The 20,145-nt window shown below is 39.4% G+C and overlaps 1 protein-coding gene and 3 non-coding genes across 7 annotated transcripts; all 4 read left to right on the forward strand.

Annotated features, from left to right (window-relative positions):
• Positions 1-1,447: 1,447 nt before the first annotated feature.
• On the forward strand, positions 1,448-19,928 carry KANSL2 (KAT8 regulatory NSL complex subunit 2). 4 transcript variants are annotated; one of them, XM_060412671.1, is made up of 10 exons: positions 1,448-1,478; positions 2,058-2,324; positions 3,319-3,497; positions 3,985-4,099; positions 7,383-7,550; positions 7,727-7,889; positions 8,809-8,905; positions 12,420-12,673; positions 18,410-18,529; positions 19,219-19,928. In XM_060412671.1, the coding sequence occupies exons 2-10, from the start codon at positions 2,074-2,076 to the stop codon at positions 19,348-19,350; spliced, it is 1,479 nt and encodes a 492-aa protein (XP_060268654.1). In that variant the 5' UTR covers positions 1,448-1,478; positions 2,058-2,073; the 3' UTR covers positions 19,351-19,928. The 4 variants fall into 4 exon arrangements, with proteins under 4 accessions (XP_060268654.1, XP_060268655.1, XP_027823194.2 ...); XM_060412672.1 differs by having other exon boundaries at positions 12,420-12,571; XM_027967393.3 differs by having other exon boundaries at positions 7,383-7,546; positions 7,723-7,889.
• On the forward strand, positions 8,997-9,132 carry LOC114114244 (small nucleolar RNA SNORA2/SNORA34 family). Its single transcript, XR_003589074.1, has one exon. It is a non-coding gene; the product is annotated as a small nucleolar RNA SNORA2/SNORA34 family (small nucleolar RNA).
• LOC114114245 (small nucleolar RNA SNORA2/SNORA34 family) lies at positions 17,318-17,449 on the forward strand. The gene has a single exon (XR_003589075.1). It is a non-coding gene; the product is annotated as a small nucleolar RNA SNORA2/SNORA34 family (small nucleolar RNA).
• Positions 18,857-18,995, forward strand: LOC114114247 (small nucleolar RNA SNORA2/SNORA34 family). The gene has a single exon (XR_003589077.1). It is a non-coding gene; the product is annotated as a small nucleolar RNA SNORA2/SNORA34 family (small nucleolar RNA).
• Positions 19,929-20,145: the final 217 nt, after the last annotated feature.

The following is a 20,145-nucleotide window of genomic DNA, read 5'->3' on the forward strand; positions in this document are numbered from 1 at the left end:
GGATTTCACAGCATTCCCCGGCTCCCACAACTAAGGCCTTCTCTAGACTCCCTAATTAAAGCCTTTGTTGCATCTCTACCTAGTCCCTAATGCCTCTTTACATTGTTCTCTATAGTAGTTTTAATTTTCCTTTTTGATATCACTGCATTTGGTTGAAGATTCCCATGTTTTCTGTAATGTGACTGCCTCTACTAGTTTTAAATTATAGGATGTTTATAACAAATCTCTGTACTTCTGAGGGTTGGAGTGTTTGCTTATGTATGTAACACAGTCCTGGTGAGATGAAATGCTTTTAACTAAAAATTCCTTAAAGGATTATAAGATTGGGATTTATCTGCCATTCTATATACCTGCGTTATTTAGCATGGAATTGTAGAGAAGCAAGGCCGCAACTAGAACTCATTTACTCAATTTTCTTAGAACTCAATTTTCTCAGTCCAAAAAGTGAAAAAAAGTGAAAGTGAACTCCCTTAGTCGTGTCAGACTCTGAGACCCCGTGGACTATAGCCTACCAGGCTCCTCTGTCCATGGAATTTTCCAGGCAAGAATACTGGGATCTTCCCGACCTAGGGATCGAGTCTGGGCCTCCCGCATTGCTGGCAGACACTTTTACCATCTGAGCCATCTGGGAAGCCCTCTCAGTCCAATGCACTTCACGAGAGAAGAAAGGGGTAAAGAATGAGTTAGTCACTCAGTTGTGTGCCACTCTTTGCTCCCCCTCTCAGCCAGGCTCCTCTTGTCCATGGGATTCTCCAGGCAAGAATACTTCAGTGGCTTGGCTTTCCTTTCTCCAGAGGATCTTCCGGACCCAGGGATGGAATCCGGGTATCCTACACTTAATGTGGATTCTCTACCGTCTGAGCCACTGGGGAAACTCAGAATAAAGGCTGGGTTCAAATTCACCTCGCCCTATTTACTAGATATGGGCCCGTTCTATTCGTAGTTTCTAACTTCTTAGGGTTCTGAAAATTAAAAGTTTATATGTGTAATTTCCTAGGCTCAGTAAATACTTGAAAAAAATGTTTCCACAAATGAAGTGTTCACGAAAAAAAACTAAAGCCTTTTCCTGTATAGACAATGAGAGTCAAATGTACAGTGATTCTTTGGCCTCTACATGTCGATTTTGTTGTACCGACTATGTAGGGGTGGTGAAATAGCTGCAGCCTAAGATCACACACAGAGCGCCCCAAATCCGCCTGGACATCAGCTACGGTCGGAAATGTAAAGAGCTGTCCCCGCCGACCCACAACCCACGCTCCCTCCGCCTCACTCTCTCCAGAGCTGAGTTGCTGACAGACACCTCATCTAGCCACCCAGCCTCGCCGTTTCCCAGCGCCCCGCCCCCTGAACTCTATAGATAGCCAATGGTGACACAGAGTCGTAGGCTCAGTATCCAATCAGTGGCTGGGAGCCCGGAAAGGCATGGTTAGAAGTGGCTGGCGCTGCCAGAAAGCGAGTGGCGCGGCTCAGCGGCAGAGGTAAGATGGCGGCTGTGCTTGCTCCTCGGTTTTGGAGTTAGGCTGCTGCTTCGCCCCTTCTGTTTGTTCCGAGCTGCTACTCTGTCTCAGTCAGCGTCAGGGGCGCTTTACTCCTCTTGGCTTCCAGGACCCAGATTCGCCTGTGCTTGGAGTCTTAGGACAAAATGGCGCTTGCACTGGCCTCCGAGGATGGGCAGGGCCCAGCGTTCAGCTTTGAGGCGGGCCGGGACAAAGGCGGCATGCGAGGAGGCGGAGGCCAGGGGTGGGGCGGGTGGGTCTGCGGCGTTGCGCCGCGGCGTGCGGCAGGAGCTGGCGCTTCCGCCTCTTGCTGCTTCTCCCTCGTGTGGCGACCGTGCGAGCCCTTGAGATACTTTCAACGTGGCTGTGGTCGGAGTTGGGGGAGGGCTTGGACAGAGAAGTTGAGATGAGGCAAATTCAGTAATATCTTGGTAGACTTGGGCGGAAGGCAGTTAAGGAGCGTGACTTCGGCCTGGCGTTTTAGAAGCCGCGCGCAGTCTGCCCGGGTATTGTGGAGCTGGGCTTTTCGGGAAGGTTAAAGGCTTTTTGATCTTTGTGCAGCCCTGCAGGTTTTGGTATGAACAGGATTCGGATTCACGTCTTGCCGACCAATCGGGGGAGGATCACCCCAGTGCCCAGATCTCAGGAGCCCCTGTCTTGTTCGTTTACTCATCGTCCATGTTCGCAACCTCGTCTGGAGGGGCAGGAATTTTGCATTAAGCATATCCTTGAAGACAAGAATGCGCCTTTCAAGCAGTGTAGTTATATATCGACGAAGAACGGAAAAAGATGTCCCAGTGCTGCCCCAAAGCCTGAGAAGAAAGATGGGTATGTGTGTGTATATATATATATATAGAGAGAGAGAGACAGACAGACAGACAGACAGATAGATAGATACTGTCGTATGTACTTTTAGTTTTTAAGTGAGAGGAAGATGTGCCAGGATGTGGCCTTGGAAAAAGTCGCCAAGTTTTTTAGGCCACGTGTTTGTAAAATTGAAGTTACGGGTATATCCTTGGAAAATTTTTTAAAATGGTGAAAACGAAGAGACATCTCCTAGTTGGGCCGTTTTATTATCTCTTTGGCAATTTTACCTTGTGAAGGTTTCTCAGTCGTGTCCCACTCTGCGACCCCGTGGACCATACAGTCCATGGGATTTTCCAGGCCAGGATACTAGAGTGGGTAAGCCTTTCCCTTCTCGAAGGGATCTTCCCAACCCAGGGATCGAACCCAGGTCTGCGGCATTGCAGGCAGATTCTTTACCAGCTGAGCCACCAGGGAAGCCCTGTAAAATAAATTCTTAAGCCTAGGTTCCATGGCTCTTTTGGCTGTCCTTGAATCTTAGGTAATGCAAAATTGTATACATGTGTATTTTTTTTAGGAAAAGATTTCATCATTTAAACTATCCATGCACAAATAATTTGGCTAGATAATTCTGCATTGTGTCCCACATCTTACTACCTACAATGGATTGATTTTGAAGTGTTATAAAATGTAAAATTGCCTCCCAGAACCAATTTTGAGAGATGAAAGTGGATCAGTGTGACTTGTTGCAAAATGATACCAGCATTTTTATAGTTGGAATATTTCCTTAGATGGATAGATCACTGGAATATGTTAACCTGCATTTCCCTTCAGTAATACCAAATGAGTTGACCTTGCCCGTTAAATTACTCTGCCTCACTAGCATTTTTAGTCTATAAATGAAGATAATAGTCATTTTGATTGCCTGAAAATGATCTAAAGATCACTGTCTGTGGAAATCACTGAACTCTTGTAAGAGGGAGCATGAGTATGAAACGTTAATATTTTGTCTCCTTAGGGTATCCTTCTGTGCTGAACATGCTCGGAGAAACGCCCTGGCACTTCATGCGCAAATGAAAAAGACTAATCCAGGGCCTGTGGGTGAAACACTCTTGTGCCAGCTGAGCTCGTACGCTAAGACAGAGCTGGGGTCTCAGACTCCAGAAAGTAGCCGCAGTGAAGCCAGCCGAATTCTGGGTGAGGATCTTCTTTCTCATAATGAAAAAACAGGAAGAAAGTTAACAAAGAACTTTGGTTTATCTCAATGCCTTGAACATATGTGGCACTTGAAAGTACAATATTATTATTAATTCATTGCCAGTTTGGGAGAATTCAGGACTGCTGCTGTTCACCAGTCTTTTTGGTTTTAATTAGTGTGTGCTTAGGTTTACTTTATCCTGAGTTTATGACTCTTTCAGTGCTGTTTTTATACTTTACTTTGTTAGGTAAGATAATTTCAGGAAACAGAATAATTTTGAGTTGACCTTTCTGTCTTTTTGAGGCTATGGTTAACTCATTTGTGTTATAAGTACTTATACTCAGGAAGTATATTTCTTTGCCAGTGCTTCTGTATTAAGCATTTTTAATTTTAAGATTTGGATTGGTGTGTTAAGTAATCTAGTTTTGTGTGGTGGAGTTACAGAGGTGGGAAGTCTTAATGGCTGCTCTCCCTTCCTTGCCTCAGATGAAGACAGCTGGAGTGATGGGGAGCAGGAACCCATTACTGTGGATCAGACATGGAGAGGTGACCCTGACAGTGAAGCTGATAGCATAGACAGTGATCAAGAAGATCCCCTAAAGTAAGTTGTAACTCCACATAGGGCTTTAACATATTTTAGAAGGTAGTATGTGGATTGTAGTACTGCATGCTGTTAATAGATTAATAAGCTAGGAGGGTTGAAGATAGCTTAGCTATTTGTGAGCAGTAATAGCTTCTGCATATTGAAGTGTCATTATTCATCACCATCTTGCCTCAGAGTAGGAGTCAATTCTTTTTTTAGAAGTCTTGTAATTTGGGAAAATTTTTGGATATCAAATTCTACATGTGAGAAAATGCAGGGGGGAAATAGATTTATTGGACATAGGAGTTGAGAGGTGGGTAGAGATCAGAGAAGAGTGATGAAAATTTGTGCTTGACTTAAACCTCAGGAATGAAAAACTGATTATATTTGAGTAACAACTTTTTTACCCCCAAAGTTCTGATTAATTTATATTTTATTTACCTTTATATGTTTAAGAAAAATTAAAAGGTGTTTAAGAGCTTCCTTTGGTTTCATGCCTAAGAAAGAGAAACTGATTTAGAAACCTAGGAGTAATTGTCCTAATTACATCTTACTAAGGTTCTGCTCTTTACCTAACCCACGATCGCTTTGGAGTTACAGAACATTGCCACCCAGAAGTCTAATGTTTCTGTGTCTCATAGTTTGGGTTTAGTTTTTGTTTTTTCCTGACTTCTATCTCTTGATACTTCCCGCTGACAGTTTAGGTGGAAGAACTCTTAAATAGTGGGAGGGGTGATGCATTTCTAGACTTGACTGTGTTTGACAAATTCTTAGAATAGCATCTTCTTCATTCCTTGGATTCTGAACTTTATAAGAAGTCATTTAGGGTTCTATTTTCTGAGTAGAATAGTTTCATCTATTTTAAGTAATCTGAATTTAGAGAGCTATTCAGGAACTACTTGTTTGGAAAGTCCATGTAAGTAGTTTGAGAAGAAATGCTTGTTTCTAGCAGGATATTTTCACAGTAGAAACTTTATACTAAGCCACAGATAGATAGATAGATATAGATATTATATATATATATATATGGATGTGGATATAGATGTAATTTATATAGTTACATTGTGCTTCTGGAAATGCCATACTTGATTGTTTAAGTGATTGTCTTTGGGTGTGGTAAACACTCAGTTTGTAAGGTCCAGAAACTTTATTTTGTCTCTGCTAATCTAGAGTGGGTCAGTCTTCACTGATCTACATTTACGCTAACCTGACTTACATACAGGAGATCGGTGGTTTAGTCGCTAAGTCGTGTCCAACTCTTGCGACCCCATGGACTGTAGCCCGCCAAGTTCCTCTGTCCGTGGAATTCTTCAGGCACGAATACTGGATCTCCTGCATTGCAGGCAGATTGTTTACCGACTGAGCTAGGAGGGAAGCCCTTACAGGAGATTGTTACATGAAACAAAATACCAGTTAATTTTATGAGAAATAATAAGTGGTAAAAGGGCTAGATGTCAGTTTCCCCTGAAAGGAACAAAGGGCAAAAACAATTTAACACAATATAATAAGTGATTCCCTTTTTTGAAATTGGTCTAATAATAAACCTAGACTTATAGTTGTGCGTATCAGAGCAAGAAGAGTTAGTACATGATTTTTAAAATTAAAACTAGCTATGAATATTTGTGGCTCTATCTTTAAATAAATGACGCATTTGTCACATGATAGGCATTTACCTCGGAGAAGGCAATGGCACCCCGCTCCAGTACTCTTGCCTGGAAAATCCCATGGACGGAGGAGCCTGGTAGGCTGCAGTCCATGGAGTCGCTAAGAGTCAGACACGACTGAGTGACTTTCCTTTCCCTTTTCACCTTCATGCATTGGAGAAGGAAATGGCAACCCACTCCAGTGTTCTTGCCTGGAGAATCCCAGGGACGGGGGAGCCTGGTGGGCTTCTGTCTATAGGGTCGCACAGAGTCGGACACGACTGAAGCGACTTAGCAGCAGCAGTAGGCATTTACCTTAGTTAGGATGCTCATCTGCCTCCCCAAATGATTTGTTGTAAATTGTAGTCCCCAGTTAAATTCTCTTCTGAGGGTACAATGAAATTAATTTCATTCTAACAAATGATGTTAGGTTAAGGCCTCAATATTTTAGGGATTCAGGCATTAATGCAGATATGCCCCATTTTCTTGAATATGAATAACCTCATCACCTTGTTTAAACATTAGATAGTTTTGAAATTTTCACATTTTCTGAATCTTAGATTTTGCTGTTTTTATAATTTCAGAGTACTTTGTAGTTGTACTTTTCTTATACACAGGTATTATCTCCTGTTTATATATAAGAAAAGTTTTTGGCAGAGATTATTTGCTCTCAGTCCTAAAGTTAATAGTTTTATTCTGTGTATTTCAGTGATTTAAGAGTTAAATTTTAAAGAGCACATACTTTTTGGATTTAAAATTAGTATATAGTTCATGTATATTTTGCCTTTTAAATAATAGAAATAATTTTTACTAGATCAAAGTAGGAGAGTATCAAGTCAAGGTATATATCTAGCTGTTTTTCTTTTCTAGAATAAGGTTTTTTTTTTTTAAGTTTTGTTAATTCATAGTTGGTGGCAAAGCTTAATAAAGTTGATCTAGGTCTTTGGCAATTAAGGGTTTCTCCAGGGTACTATATTTTCAGAATATTGTCAAGAGAATGAGCTGAGGACATTGACTAGCCATTGGGATCAGTGTTTTGAGGGCTGGTATAAACTCCGAAATACAAGTGTAGCTTATTTTTATTTATTTATTTTTGGCTATGCTTTGTGGCTTATGGGATCTTAGTTGCCTGAACAGGGATTGATTCCAGGCCTTTCAGCAGTGAGAGCGTAGAACCCTAACCACTGGACCACCAATTAAAAGTGTACTTTTAAATTAGAAGTTGTAATTGTTTGTGATCTTTTGTACTTTAATTAAAATATATTGAGATACATGCTACTAAATTAACACTTTAATTTACTGGTAAGTGATTTTTTCTGTATTAAATTATTAAAGGGAACAAGACTAGATTAATAGAAGTTTTGAGTGTTCTGTATCTTTACTCCTGTTTAAACATAATGGAAATAACTGGAGAGCATAATGAAATGTTTTTCCTTATCCACATTTTGAGATCATACATTAGTATCCATTCTTGGGTAGTTTGTTTTTTAATGACAATAATAAAATTCTGTGAAAACATTTTTATTTAGTAAGGTGATTATCTTAGCACTGACTGCTTGTTGAATAGCAAACCTAAGTCTAACCTTTACTCTTTGCTCCTTTTAAGCTTGGGTCTTATTGTTGTGCCTTCTTATCCTTTTTGAATCATCTTATTCTAGACATGCTGGTGTCTATACAGCAGAAGAAGTGGCCCTGATTATGCGTGAGAAGCTTATTCGTTTGCAATCTTTGTACATTGATCAGTTTAAACGACTTCAGCATCTGCTCAAAGAGAAGAAGCGACGTTACTTACACAATCGCAAAGTGGAACATGAAGCTCTAGGCAAGTTTTATGCCAGTTCCAACAACCTGTCATGGGTTTAATCAACATGTAAATTTGGTAGTTAGACTTACTTCTTTTTTGTTACCTGGAGTGGAGAAGGATTTGCTTCTGAAACTGTTTGAAGATGCATCCTTGGTTGCTTGGCAGATAACATCTTGACTGTTTTGACTTTCCAGGTAGTAGTCTCCTGACTGGCCCAGAGGGACTTTTGGCCAAAGAACGAGAAAACTTAAAGCGTCTAAAATGTCTTCGTCGGTATCGTCAGCGCTATGGAGTGGAAGCCTTACTACACAGACAGCTGAAGGAGCGCAGAATGCTGGCCACAGATGGTGCCGCCCAACAGGTGATTTGTGTATATACCTCTAAGGTATATACACTTGCTTTTACAGAGAACACTTTGCTTTTACGGTGAACGCTATTGTACAGTTTTGTTTCTAAAATCTAACTTACTAGGCTTACAGGGCTTCTCTGATGGCTCAGATAGTAAAGAATCTGCTTGCAACATGGAAGACCTGGGTTTGATCCCTGGTTTGGGAAGATTTCCTGGAGAAGGAACTAGCTATGCACTCCAGTATTGCCTGGAGAATCCATGGACAGAGGAGCCTGGTGGGCTACAGTCTGTGGGGTCGCAAAGGGTTGGATGTGACTGAAAGTTTTGTTCTGAAATCTAACTTATTGGACATGGGCTATATTGAGCACTTACCTGGGAGTCCAGAGACATGGGTTTTAGTTCCCTTCTGATCAATTCTGTGCCTGCTCTGATAAATGAACCTCCCTGGACTCTTGTTTTCATCTGCGTATTGAAGGATTTTCATAGATCTCTAAGTTACTTGGTTCAGAAATCTTCATTTCAGAAACAGGCGCAGAACACCTAACAGTTTGTGACACTTGTTTTAGAAAGCAGAGAAATAAGTAGAATAAGTAACAATGAATGTCAGTCAGTTTGATGAAACAAGTTAAGTGATCATTTTTAAATTTGTTTAAAACTATTTTTAAACAAAATGTCAGAGTAATTCCATTTTTCTCATTTTTTTTGAGGCTCAGCATAAGACTACAATTTAAGATAAGTAAAAGATAGGTAGTTTGAAAAACGCTAGGCCTGTGTATCACACTTTTGTAATATGGAGGAGTTGTATTTCAAATTATGGTTGGCTCGTTATTTGGACATGAGGTTGAATTTCTTTTTCCTTTTGCATAGCATCGGTGAATAAATTGTTAAATGATAGATAATTTATTTTGACTAACGTGTTTTCTCATTTTAGGCCCATACCACTCGTTCCAGTCAGAGATGCTTGGCCTTTGTGGATGATGTTCGTTGTTCCAATCAGTCTCTTCCAATGACCAGACACTGCCTTACCCGTATCTTTTTTGCTCTGTTTAGTTTGCTAGCTAATCTGAAGGCTAGTGGGGATCTGTGATAGTTTAGTTAATTGAAGGTCTTTGTATTCTTTTGGCCCTGAATCAAGGCCAGCAGTTTGCTGAAGCTGTTGGTTTCAAACAGGAGCCTAAAGAAGTCTCTTTCTATGGTCTGTTGGCCATTTCGGATCTTGGAAATGTAATGGTCAATTCATTAGAAAGAAACATCTCAGTCATTGGTGATAGGTGCTTATACTTATTTGTAGTTGATTAATACTAGGATTTCAAAATTTAGAGATCCCTGGTTTAACTTTTTCATTAAAATTATAATGTTAAGTCCAGTTACTATAAAAGAAAATTGTTGTGTATCCGAAAACAGTGGGATGATTCTGAACTGTGAGCCGTCTTTGAATATTATCCTTTTGTGTGGTCAGGGCCATGGCTTATATATTTTAGTTTTCATTCAAACAGGAAACTTAACATTTATAATTCGGTTGTAAAATTTTTTGAGTTGTGTCTTAGGTTGTGAAAGTGCATCTACATTATGAACATTGAGAAAAGTAACTTTCATAGTTAATGCGCTTTTAAAATATAATCTTTATTATATGAAAAGCATAAATCTTGTTGGATTTCATTTGCCTGGCAAAATACACAGATATTTGGAAAGTAAAATGTATTTTCTTTGGTAAGAAGGGAAGGAAAACTTTCTTTTTTGAAAGGAAAACTGATTTTTTTCTATTCTGTTTATTAAATACGAGTTTATTATTGTAACAAATGTTTGAAAAAGGATTATGTCCTTGATATCAGTATATAAAATTTTTATACAGAGTAATTAAAAACTAAAGATAAATACTGAAAACATAATTGGGCAAAGGCTATCTATGGACAGATTAAAAGAAGTGGCTGATAGTTGAAAAGTTTTCATCTTCACTATAAATAAGTGAAATAAGAAAACAAGGAAGTTTTTTTCATCTGTGCATTTTGTTTTTCTCTTTGGCTGCACTGCCACAGCCTGTGAGATCTTAGTTCCCTGACCAGGGATTGAACCCAAGTCCTGGCAGTGAAAGTGCTGAGTTCTAACCACTGGACCACCTGGGAATCCCCTAATCTAGAAATTTGATACTTATCTATGTATGAAATATAATTAGTAAGTTTCAAAAGTTTGTGAGGAAATAGTGAAATGGGCCCTTCTAAACACTGCCAGTGAGACTGTAAAGTGGTACAGGCTTTTTAGAAAGCAGTTTGACAATATTCTTTTTTTTTTTTTTCTTTTTTAATGTTCATGTTCTTTGATGTCATCTCTGGGAATTTAAGAAGATAATCAAATACAGATTAATATTTTTACATAAAATTCTTCCAACTAGAGACAGCCTTAAAATTTTCAGGGATGGAAAATAGGAAAATTTTGATAAAATGTAATATGGAATATGTTCAGGAATTAAACATATTTAAAGATTATGAATGACCAGAAAATGATAGTGACAAAAATAGAATATGGAATTCAGTAGAGTATGGTTTTAACTGCATGGAACTAATACTGGGAGGGAATATGACAGAAATGTGGCTATTTTTGGATGGTGGGGTTATGAATGCCGTTTTCCCTCTGCCTTGTACTTTAAGGTTTTCTTTAGTGGCCTTGAATTACTTTATAAGGCAAAAACCCAACTTATGGATATTAAAGAATATTCTAGGCTTTTTCTTACTGCACTATACTCAGTTTATTAGAATTTTAATATTTTAAAAAAGCAAAGTTGAACATAAAGTGTATTTGGAAAGAGAAGGGAAGTATTATTTTTCTCTTTTATGTTCTTTTCCTTTCCGCTCCATGGTTGCCTAAGTCACTTACCCTTCCTTAAGTCCTTATCCCAGAGAAAGATGCGACTGCCATTGGTGACCTGTTAACTCTTTACTCTGGTCTAATGGAGAGAGCCCTGGACTGAAAGTGAAGGACCCAGTCTCTAGTTGTAGGTCAACCATTCCCTTTTTTGTCTGTTGTCCCCATCTGAAAGGAAAGGGGGGGAGGAGGGGGGTAGAAGGTTTTTCAGGGATATTGTGATAATAACTAAGAGGCTTGAAAAGTTCTAATTAAAACATTTAACGGATTAACATTTAAGATTTTGATAATTTAAACAAGGTTGGGCTTCTTAAGCACACAGAGATTGCAGTTTGTTGTTCACTTGATAATTGGTTTTCATTTCGATAGTTACTTGTTTACAGTGAGCTATATCCTGTACCTTGAGAGCAGTAGTGCTTAGCTGGGGCCATTGTCCCCACTTGGCAGCATGTGGAGACATTTGTCCGTCATGGCTCTGGCGGGGGTGCTGCTGACATCGAGTGGGCAGAGGCCGGGAATGCTGCTAGTAAGCATCCTACAGCACACAGATGGCCATAATGCCGGTGGTGGCAGTGCTGTGCCAACTCCATTTTAGAGAGTTTGGCAAGTTCTAAGAATGGATTAAAAAAAGTAACTTTCTTCAAGAGGTTTATTTGGCTTAAAAATTGTAATGTACATTAGATTTTTTACCTGTAAAAAGTTACCTTAAAATTTGGAGGATTAAAAATTACCCATACTTGCATAAGCAGTTTATAGAAAATTGGGTACAATCAATTTATAGAAAATTGTGCTTTCTTGTTTAAAAAATGAGCCCAAATTTGAAATGACAGTTGTCTGTTAATTTAGGGAAAACAACTGTGTAGTTAGGATATCAGGAAATGCTAAAACTTAAGAAAAATATATTTTGTAGACTGACTTCTGAAATTTTGCTATCTAATCATGATTTCATTGTTCGTTCATCCTACAGCGCTTCTTTGCCAACTTGGAAATATAGTCCCTTTCTGCTTCTACCCATAATAGAAGTTGTTAGGGCTCCTGGAGTGTACTTGGAGTACTTCTTTCCATGGGCCCTTATTAAAGCAAAGTATTTACTGTTAGAGTATGATACCTAATTACATTACTAGAGCCTCTTTTTTCCCCAGTACACTGCTTCTTTTAAACAAATTTATGTAATAAACATTTTGGAAACACAGTTCAAAATGATTTTTTTAAAAAATAGAAACAACTTTCTGCCCATCTGCTTAACAGCAGAAACAACATTGTATCTTTTGACTCTTGGAAGGAGTCTTACAGAGTTAGGGGCCTCTGCAAGCTATTTGCTTTTGCCCTGACATGTTTCTTCTGGATAGGTATAGATTTCTAGGATCATTACTGTTGACACTTAGCACTGTGTTTTTAAATGTTTTATATTTGACCCTCATGGAGAGAATGAGATTAGTGTCTGTTCTAAAGTGTAGACCCTGAAATGGAGGTTGGGGACTAGCTTTACACTACTGGTAGAGCTAGAATTATTCTAGGAAATGAAAGTTTGAGAAATAACTTTAAAAATTGTTACCTGCATTTGATTCTGTATCAAATGTAACTAATAATCTTGTGTAGTCCAGACCTTGAATTTTACATGGCAGACAACATTTTTGTGCCTTGGATAGATCCATTTTATTTCCCTTGACCATTTTTCTACAGATATTTGTCAGGACACGAATCAGGTTCTCTTCAAATGCTGCCAGGGGTCTGAAGAGGTACCCTGCAACAAACCAGTTCCTGTAAGCCTTTCTGAGGATCCTTGCTGCCCACTGCATTTCCAGTTGCCTCCTCAGATGTATAAGCCCGAGCAGGTACTGTCTGTGCCAGACGATCTGGAAGCCGGCCCCATGGATCTGTACTTGAGTGCTGCCGAGCTTCAGCCCACTGAGAGTTTACCTCTGGAGTTCAGTGATGTAAGTTAGAGAAGCTCTGCTCTGGTTGGCCCTTGAGGCAAGGCCTTATTTATTAATGGTGAGACTAGGTTAGTCATTTGTGGTTTAAAAAAGAAAAAAACTGATAAGTTTTTGAAATGATACGTATGGTCATATTTGTATGTTAACACTTTCATTTGGAGACAGTTTAAATTTACAGTTTTTCTGAGGGCATGATAAGGGAAATTACAATCTAAGAGAAGTTGGAGGAAAGTCTCTGTGATTGGATTTATGTAGCTGGGAAATTTGGTGCCCATTCACGAGGTAATTCACTAGAATCTTAACAATACAAATGAATTCCAGTATCTACTCAGCACTGCAAAGTGTTTTGGTTGTGTAGTCAGGGTTATCATTTTTAGATTAATGTGTCCCCTCCAAAAAAACAGCCCTAAACTTAGCTCTGCCTGCTGTTTTTCATTTTTGATTGTTATTAAAGATTCTTTTGTGAACAGACTTGGATATCATTGAACTCTCTAAATATTTACTGTGACAACCTTCTAAGTGTATACACTTCATTGCCTTTTTCAGCCTGCTCCTCGCTCTTAAACGCATCTCTCATTGTATTTGCTTGCCTAATTAGCACTACCCTATTATGTTATTCACTTTAGGGATCATTTGACGTTCCCTCTCTCTTTTTAGCACTTGGCTTAATCTTTAGCTTTCTGAGTAAAGGTTTCCATTATTTATTATGAAGATAAATCTTCTGATTTTAATAAGATGTCTTGTATATAACCATGGCATATTTAAAGTGACAAATCTAAATAGAAAATTTAGTGAAGGTTGCAGTATTGTTTGTGTAGGAGTAGAAGCAGGATTTGGATGGCCTACAGTATTGCTCACTAAAAAGATACATCAGGAAAGGCTAATATCTTAAAAAGCGGTACTGATTCAGTAAACAGATTCGGTGAATCAGTAAGCTGATTCCAAGGAATTCCCTGGAGGTCCAGTGGTTTGGACTGGGTGCTTTCACTGCTGTGGCCTGGGTTCATTCCCTGGTTGGGGAGCTAAGTTCGCACAAGCCAAGTGGTGTGGCCCGAAAAGAAGAGTGAACTGAATAAATTTCCTTACCCTCTTTTTTGATTGTATACTGTCTGTGGGCTTAGTATATTAATGCTTGTCACTTTATGATAATAAAATTATACTTTTGGTTGTAATCTTGATTATGATTGCTTTTTAAAACATTTCTTTCTGGACTTCCCTGGTAGTTCAGTGGTTTGTACTCCCCACTTCCACTGCTGAGGCATTGGTTTGATCCCTGGTGGGGAAACTACGATTTGGCAAGGTGCATGGCACAGCTAAAAAAAGTAAAAACAATTAAAATATTTTTTTCTTTGAAACAGATTCATAGGATATGAGAATCCTAGAGATTATATACTCTAGTGCTTCCCAAAGTTTTCCAGTGAGATTGTGTTGAAGAGAGTGTTGAATAGATAGCCTTAGATTGATGGGCAAATTTTTGTCCACTTTTCTTCATTTTTACAGGTACTATCTTTCCTTTTTTTAAAAACAAACTTAATAACATGAACAGATTTATCTGTTTTATGTTGCCAGATTCCCTTCACATAGTAATGCATATATGTAGAAATCAGCACCTGTTTTATTTACATGTACTAGATTATTGTTAATTTTTTTATTGGTTTTATTTCATGTGATTGTTAATTTCTAGAGCCATTTTCTATTTTGACCCTTTTGTTTCCCCTTTCACTTGTTTTTGTCATTAATTTTAAAGTGTTCTCTCTCAAACTTTTGATGATTTAGATCTGAGAAAATATGACTCTTTTTGTTGAAGATTATATTCTTGTTTGCTTTTCAGAGAATAATAACACAAAATGTTAGTGATTATGAGATGTGAAAGAATGTACGAGAAGTAACTTCATTTTTGAGAATCTAATGGGTTTTTAAGAGGGACCTTTGTTGTTAGAGGCTTAAAAGTGATAATTAGCTATTTGTACTTGATCATCTATTATGTCCGTATTAATGTACTTTAGATGAACCACATTGGTCATTTAAAAAGTAGTTTTTTTGTTTGGAGGTAAAAATTCTCCAGAAAATGTTGAAACATATTCAAATTCAGTTTTATAAAAGAAATTTTGTCTTCCCGTAAATTCTGAATATTGTAGTCTTGCTGGGAAAAAATAGTTTCTTAATTATGTGAATTCCACCCAGCAATCCTCCTATGTTCTTTCTTAGATATCATTTCTGTAACTTAATAATAATTTCTGGTAACTTGTGGGAAGACCAGGTATCAGACATTAACACTTGCCTGTTTTCTGTCCTTTGATCTAAGGATATTTGACAAATAATAATTTAATACCTTAATCCTGTTACTTTGAGCTTGCTCTCTTTTTGTGTTTGTTTGTTTTTTTTGAGTTCTATATTTGACATCAGAACAAAATGTGGATTCTATCCTATGTTCTGGTATGTCTCCTCTTAGGCGTTTCTGCTGATCCTTTCTTCCTCTTATTTTAGGTTCCTGTTCCCAATTTTAATTCTCATAACGGACAACACTCAATATGTGAAGAAAGCCTTTTTAGTGTCTATTTTTCTTTGAAAACTTTCTATGCCATTGTCATTTTGAGACTTTGAAACATTTTGCCACATTACTTACGTGGGTTCTTTTAAATTTCACATTAGTTAATTATGCAGTTGACTCTTGAACAACATGGGCTTGAGCTTGTGTGGGTTCACTTACTACGCAGATTTTTTTTTTCCAGTGCATACTTTTTACAGTCTTCATGGTCTGCGGTTGATTGAACCTGAGGGTACAGAACCATGGACACTGATTTCTGACTGGACATTGTGGCCCCTGACCACTGCATTGTGCAAGGGTCAAGTGCATGATAATTGTGCATACTAAAAGAACTGGATAGAACAGTTCACAGTTTCCCCACCCCACCCCCCCCTTCTGTCTGCAGCATGTAGGATCTTAGTTCCTTGAAACAAGTACAGGGATCAAACCTGCACCCCCTACAGTGGAAGCATGACGTCTTGACCACTGGGCTGCCAGGGAGTCCCAGTAGTTAATAGTCTTAACGGTGTGAGAACACTGGTTTCTGTGTACAGAAGTTTCTAACACATCTGAAATAGATGTTAGGTAGCCAGCTATATCCTTTTCCTTATGTTTCTGCTCAGATGGAGCAGCTTTAAGTCTAGCACATCCTTTATCAGTTCAGTTAAGTCGCTCAGTCGTGTCCGACTCTGCGACCATGGACTGCAGCACGCCAGGCCTCCCTGTCCATCACCAACTCCTGGAGCTTACTCAAACCCATGTCCATTGAGTCAGTGATGCCATCCAACCGTTTCATCCTCTGTCATCCCCTTCTCTCTCCTTCAGTCTTTCCCAGCATCAGGGTCTTTTCAGATGAGTCAGTTCTTAACATCAGGTGGCCAAAGTATTGGAGTTTCAGCTTTAGCATCAATCCTTCCAGTGAATATTCAGGACTGATTTCTTTTAGGATGGACTGGTTGGATCTCCTTGCTGTCCAAGGGACTCTGAAGAGTCTTCTCCAATACCACAGTTCAAAAGCATCAATTCCTCAGTGCTCAGCTTTCTTTATAGTCCAGCTCACATCCATACATGACTACTGGAAAAACCATAGCTTTGACTAGATGGACCTTTGTTGGCAAAGTAATGTCTCTGCTTTTGAATATGCTGTCTAGGTTGGTCATAACTTTTCTTCCAAGGGGCAAGTGTCTTTTAATTTCATGGCTGCAGTCACCATCTGCAGTGATTTTGGAGCCACCAAAATCACTTTTCCACTGGAGAAGGAAATGGCAACCCACTCCAGTATTCTTGCCTGGAGAATCCTGTGGACAGAGGAGCCTGGCAAGTCACAGTCATGGGGTCTCAGAGTCGGACACAACTAAGTGACAAAACACACACCCACACACACAGGTTCCCTTGTGTCCCCATCTATTTGCCATGAAGTGATGGGACCAGATGCCAGGATAAGTTTTCTGAATGTTGAGTTTTAAGCCAGCTTTTTCACTCTGTTTACTTTCATCAAGAGGGTCTTTAGTACTTCGCTTTCTGCCATGAGGGTGATGTTATCTGCATATCTGAGGTTATTGATATTTCTCCCGGCTATCTTGATTCCAGTTTGTGCTTCATCCAGCATTTCACATGATGTACTTTGCATATAAGTTAAATAAGCAGGGTGACAATATACAGCCTTGACATACTCCTTTCCCAATTTGGAACCAGTCTGTTCCATGTCCAGTTCTTACTGTTGCTTCCTGACCTGCATACAGATTTCTCAGGAGGCAGGTAAGGTGGTCTGGTATTTCCATCTCTTGAATTTTCCACAGTTTGTTGTGATCCACACAGTCAAAGGCTTCAAAGTTATATTCCTTCCTTTACCTTAAGGATATGATTCTTTGTTTTGGTGATCAAAACCAACGGAAAGGATTTTGAATTCTTAAGACTTATTTTTAAAGCATAGAACTTCGCTTTTCTGAAGAAGCTGAATCACTGGAGACATGGATCCTCTGTAAAGGGCCTTGAACACAGGACAGTTTAAACCCTTGGATAGTTTTCGTTCTTGGGAAGCAGAGTTTAGCAGTAAAGCTTAGAAAGCAGAGGCATGAAAGTGAATTTGACATATTTTCTGAGCTTTTATAGCGCTTTAGGCCCTGAATCAAGACCAGTAGTTTGCTGTAGCTGTTGGTTTCAGACAGGAGCCGAGAGCATTGTCTTCCTATGGTCTGTTGGCTTCAGCCCTCCAGTGGGAATAGCCAGTTCAACTGGAAGAAACATACTCTGTAGAATATAATGTCATGTGTGTATTTTAAAAGGCAGTTGGATTATGTTAGGTTTAAAAATCAGGAACTTACTCTCTGTGGCGTAATGACTTAACCAGAATGTCTCCTGGCCATTCAGAAGGACTTGTGAGTTTTATTGTCTTCCTTCTTTCTTCCCTATACCTCTTCCTGTTTTACTCACTGGCTGGCTTTGTGGCTGTTAGAATATTTATCAAGTGGTCTCATATTGTCCCATCTGTTAAGGCGGTATTTCATTTTAATTTATAATTATGCTGCTGTCCATTTTAGATGCATCACTCATGAACTTAGAGGTTGACTACAGCTAGTCTTAGAAGTTATGCCTGTTGTGGGGAGGGCCGGGTGCTGCACAGGTCTAGTTCCCTAACCAGAGGTTGAACCTACACCCTTGGCAGTGAAGGAAAGCATAGAGTCCTAACCACGGGACTGCCTGGGAATTCCAGTATATGTTTCTTTAAAATATTTTTTATTGTGGTAAGATATTTATAATGTAAGATTTGCCATTTTAAAACATACTATTCAGTGGTATTAAGTACATTTAAACTATATTGCAATCATCACCACGATCAATTTCCATTGAACTTTCCACAGAACTTTTCTCAGTTCAGACAGAGACTGTATCCATTAAACTGTAACTCCCACATTGCCTCTGTCTCTAGCCCTTGGTAGCTATCATTCTACTTTCTGTCCCTGAATTTTCTTGTTTAAAAAATACTCTTAAAAGCTACTGTAGTGGTCTGTGCTTTATTTTTGGCAACAAGAATCAGTACTTTTCGATCTCCTCCCATTTGTTGCACGCACATTTGTTACTGTTTAAAGGTAGACAAGGGGTGAGGGAAGGATGGGAGAACTGCTGTGAGAGTTGCTAAAAGTAGGCAGACTCTAGCTTGTTGATTCACTTGGTGTTGCTGATAGGTTTTTTTCTTTTTCTTTTCTTAGGATTTGGATGTTGTGGGTGACGGTATGCAGTGCCCTCCTTCACCCTTGCTTTTTGATCCTTCACTAACCCTTGAAGATCATCCAGTCAAAGAAATTGCCGAAGGCCCAGTGGATATTTTGGCAAGTGAAGAATAACTTCAGCCGGGCAGAGAGCTCCATGCTGGCTCTGGCTGGCATGTACTCCCGGGGGTTGAGGTTGTCACCACTAGCTGTGAAGGTGCCCCTGGATGCAGTTTTCCAGATGGGCCTTAGAACATTTACTAGCCCCTGGTCCCCATATCTGGGAGAGCAGGACATAAATTTATTTGGTTAACTAGGAAAGGTTGAGGCAAGGAATGTAGGTAAATTGTTGATTTAAGGGAGAGTTCAGTATGAGAATTGTTTTCATCATAAAAGTTAAGCACAAGCAGTGTGATTTGTTTTCTTTGAGTTTTGGCTGGGACACTCACGGCCCTGACTGAAGACCTGCAGTTACACTATAGCTGTTGGTTTCAAACAGAGGCCCAGAGCACTGTCTTCCTGTGTGATCTGTCGGTTGTTCTGGAACCTCAGCAGGGAATGGCTATTTCATTTGGAAGAAACAACCCACAGCTTTCCTTTGCATTGGGAGAGCCTCGGGAATGCTACCAGTAATGATTTGTGACTCCAAGGGTCAGGAATAGTCAAGTATGGGGAATAGCAACTACATAGTTATTTTCTATCTGCTGTCTTGTTCTGGTTGCTTACTGTACATGGGCTTTATATAAATCAGATTCATGCTGCAGGCCACAATGGATGAGTTTGTAACCAAACTGACTTTGTTTTAACAGGGCCAGATGCAGATGGCTGGAGATGGGTGCAGATCACAGGGACCTCGAAATTCTGAGAAAGCCCCCGCACCATTGTCTCAGAGTGGAATGGCTACTGCAAATGGGAAGCCGGAACCCACTTCTGTTAGTTGATAGCTTGTCCTGGGAACCAGTTGACTTCGGAGGATTTGTATTTCCCATTCTTTAAACAAGTATTCTGACCCGTCTCTCACTATAAAGGACAGTCCAGACTACATTGTTTTTCTTTTGGGTTATCGAGTGTTCTAGTCAGATGTTGGGGGCAGGGACCAATAGTGTCTACAAGCTGTGGATGTCTTCCCACTCCATGCAAGGGGGAGAGGTACGTGATTCCCATCAGAGCTGCTGGGATGGAGAGTCCTGGAGACTGTGCCTAAGGGAAGAGAGGTTTTTGTAATGCTGTTTCCCAAGTCTTGGGATGTTGAGGGACCCAGTGGTTGGTTATCTCTGTCTAGCAGCCTGTATTTTAGCCTTTCCTCACCTCTCATCCTTGGGTACTCTGAAGCTCCTCTCCTCAATGAACTCTGACCCATAGTCTTTGAGAAAATAGCCCACAGAACTGGGCCTTCCTAAACCATCCATCTTGCTTCTAACCTATGTAACTTTCTGTAGTGGCTATCTTATGTAAGATACGATAAAAGATTATTGTACATAGTTTCTATTAAATGTTAAAGTGTTACGAAAATATAAAACAAGGAGTTGAATGCATGTTTTGTTTGTGTTTGAGAGTGTGGTGTCTATTTGTTGGTGGGGGTGGGTTGGGAGTTGTCTGATGGGAAAGGGAAAAGAAGACAGATATCACTTAAAAGATTTAAAAACCTGTAATAAGTAAATGGAAAGGGCTCCCTTATTAAAACCTACTTGTCTAGTTATATTTCTGCATATTCCTCCCAAATGGGAGGAATTTTT

The sequence above is a fragment of the Ovis aries genome, chromosome 3, assembly GCF_016772045.2.
Source record: "Ovis aries strain OAR_USU_Benz2616 breed Rambouillet chromosome 3, ARS-UI_Ramb_v3.0, whole genome shotgun sequence".
Lineage (NCBI taxonomy): Eukaryota > Metazoa > Chordata > Mammalia > Artiodactyla > Bovidae > Ovis > Ovis aries.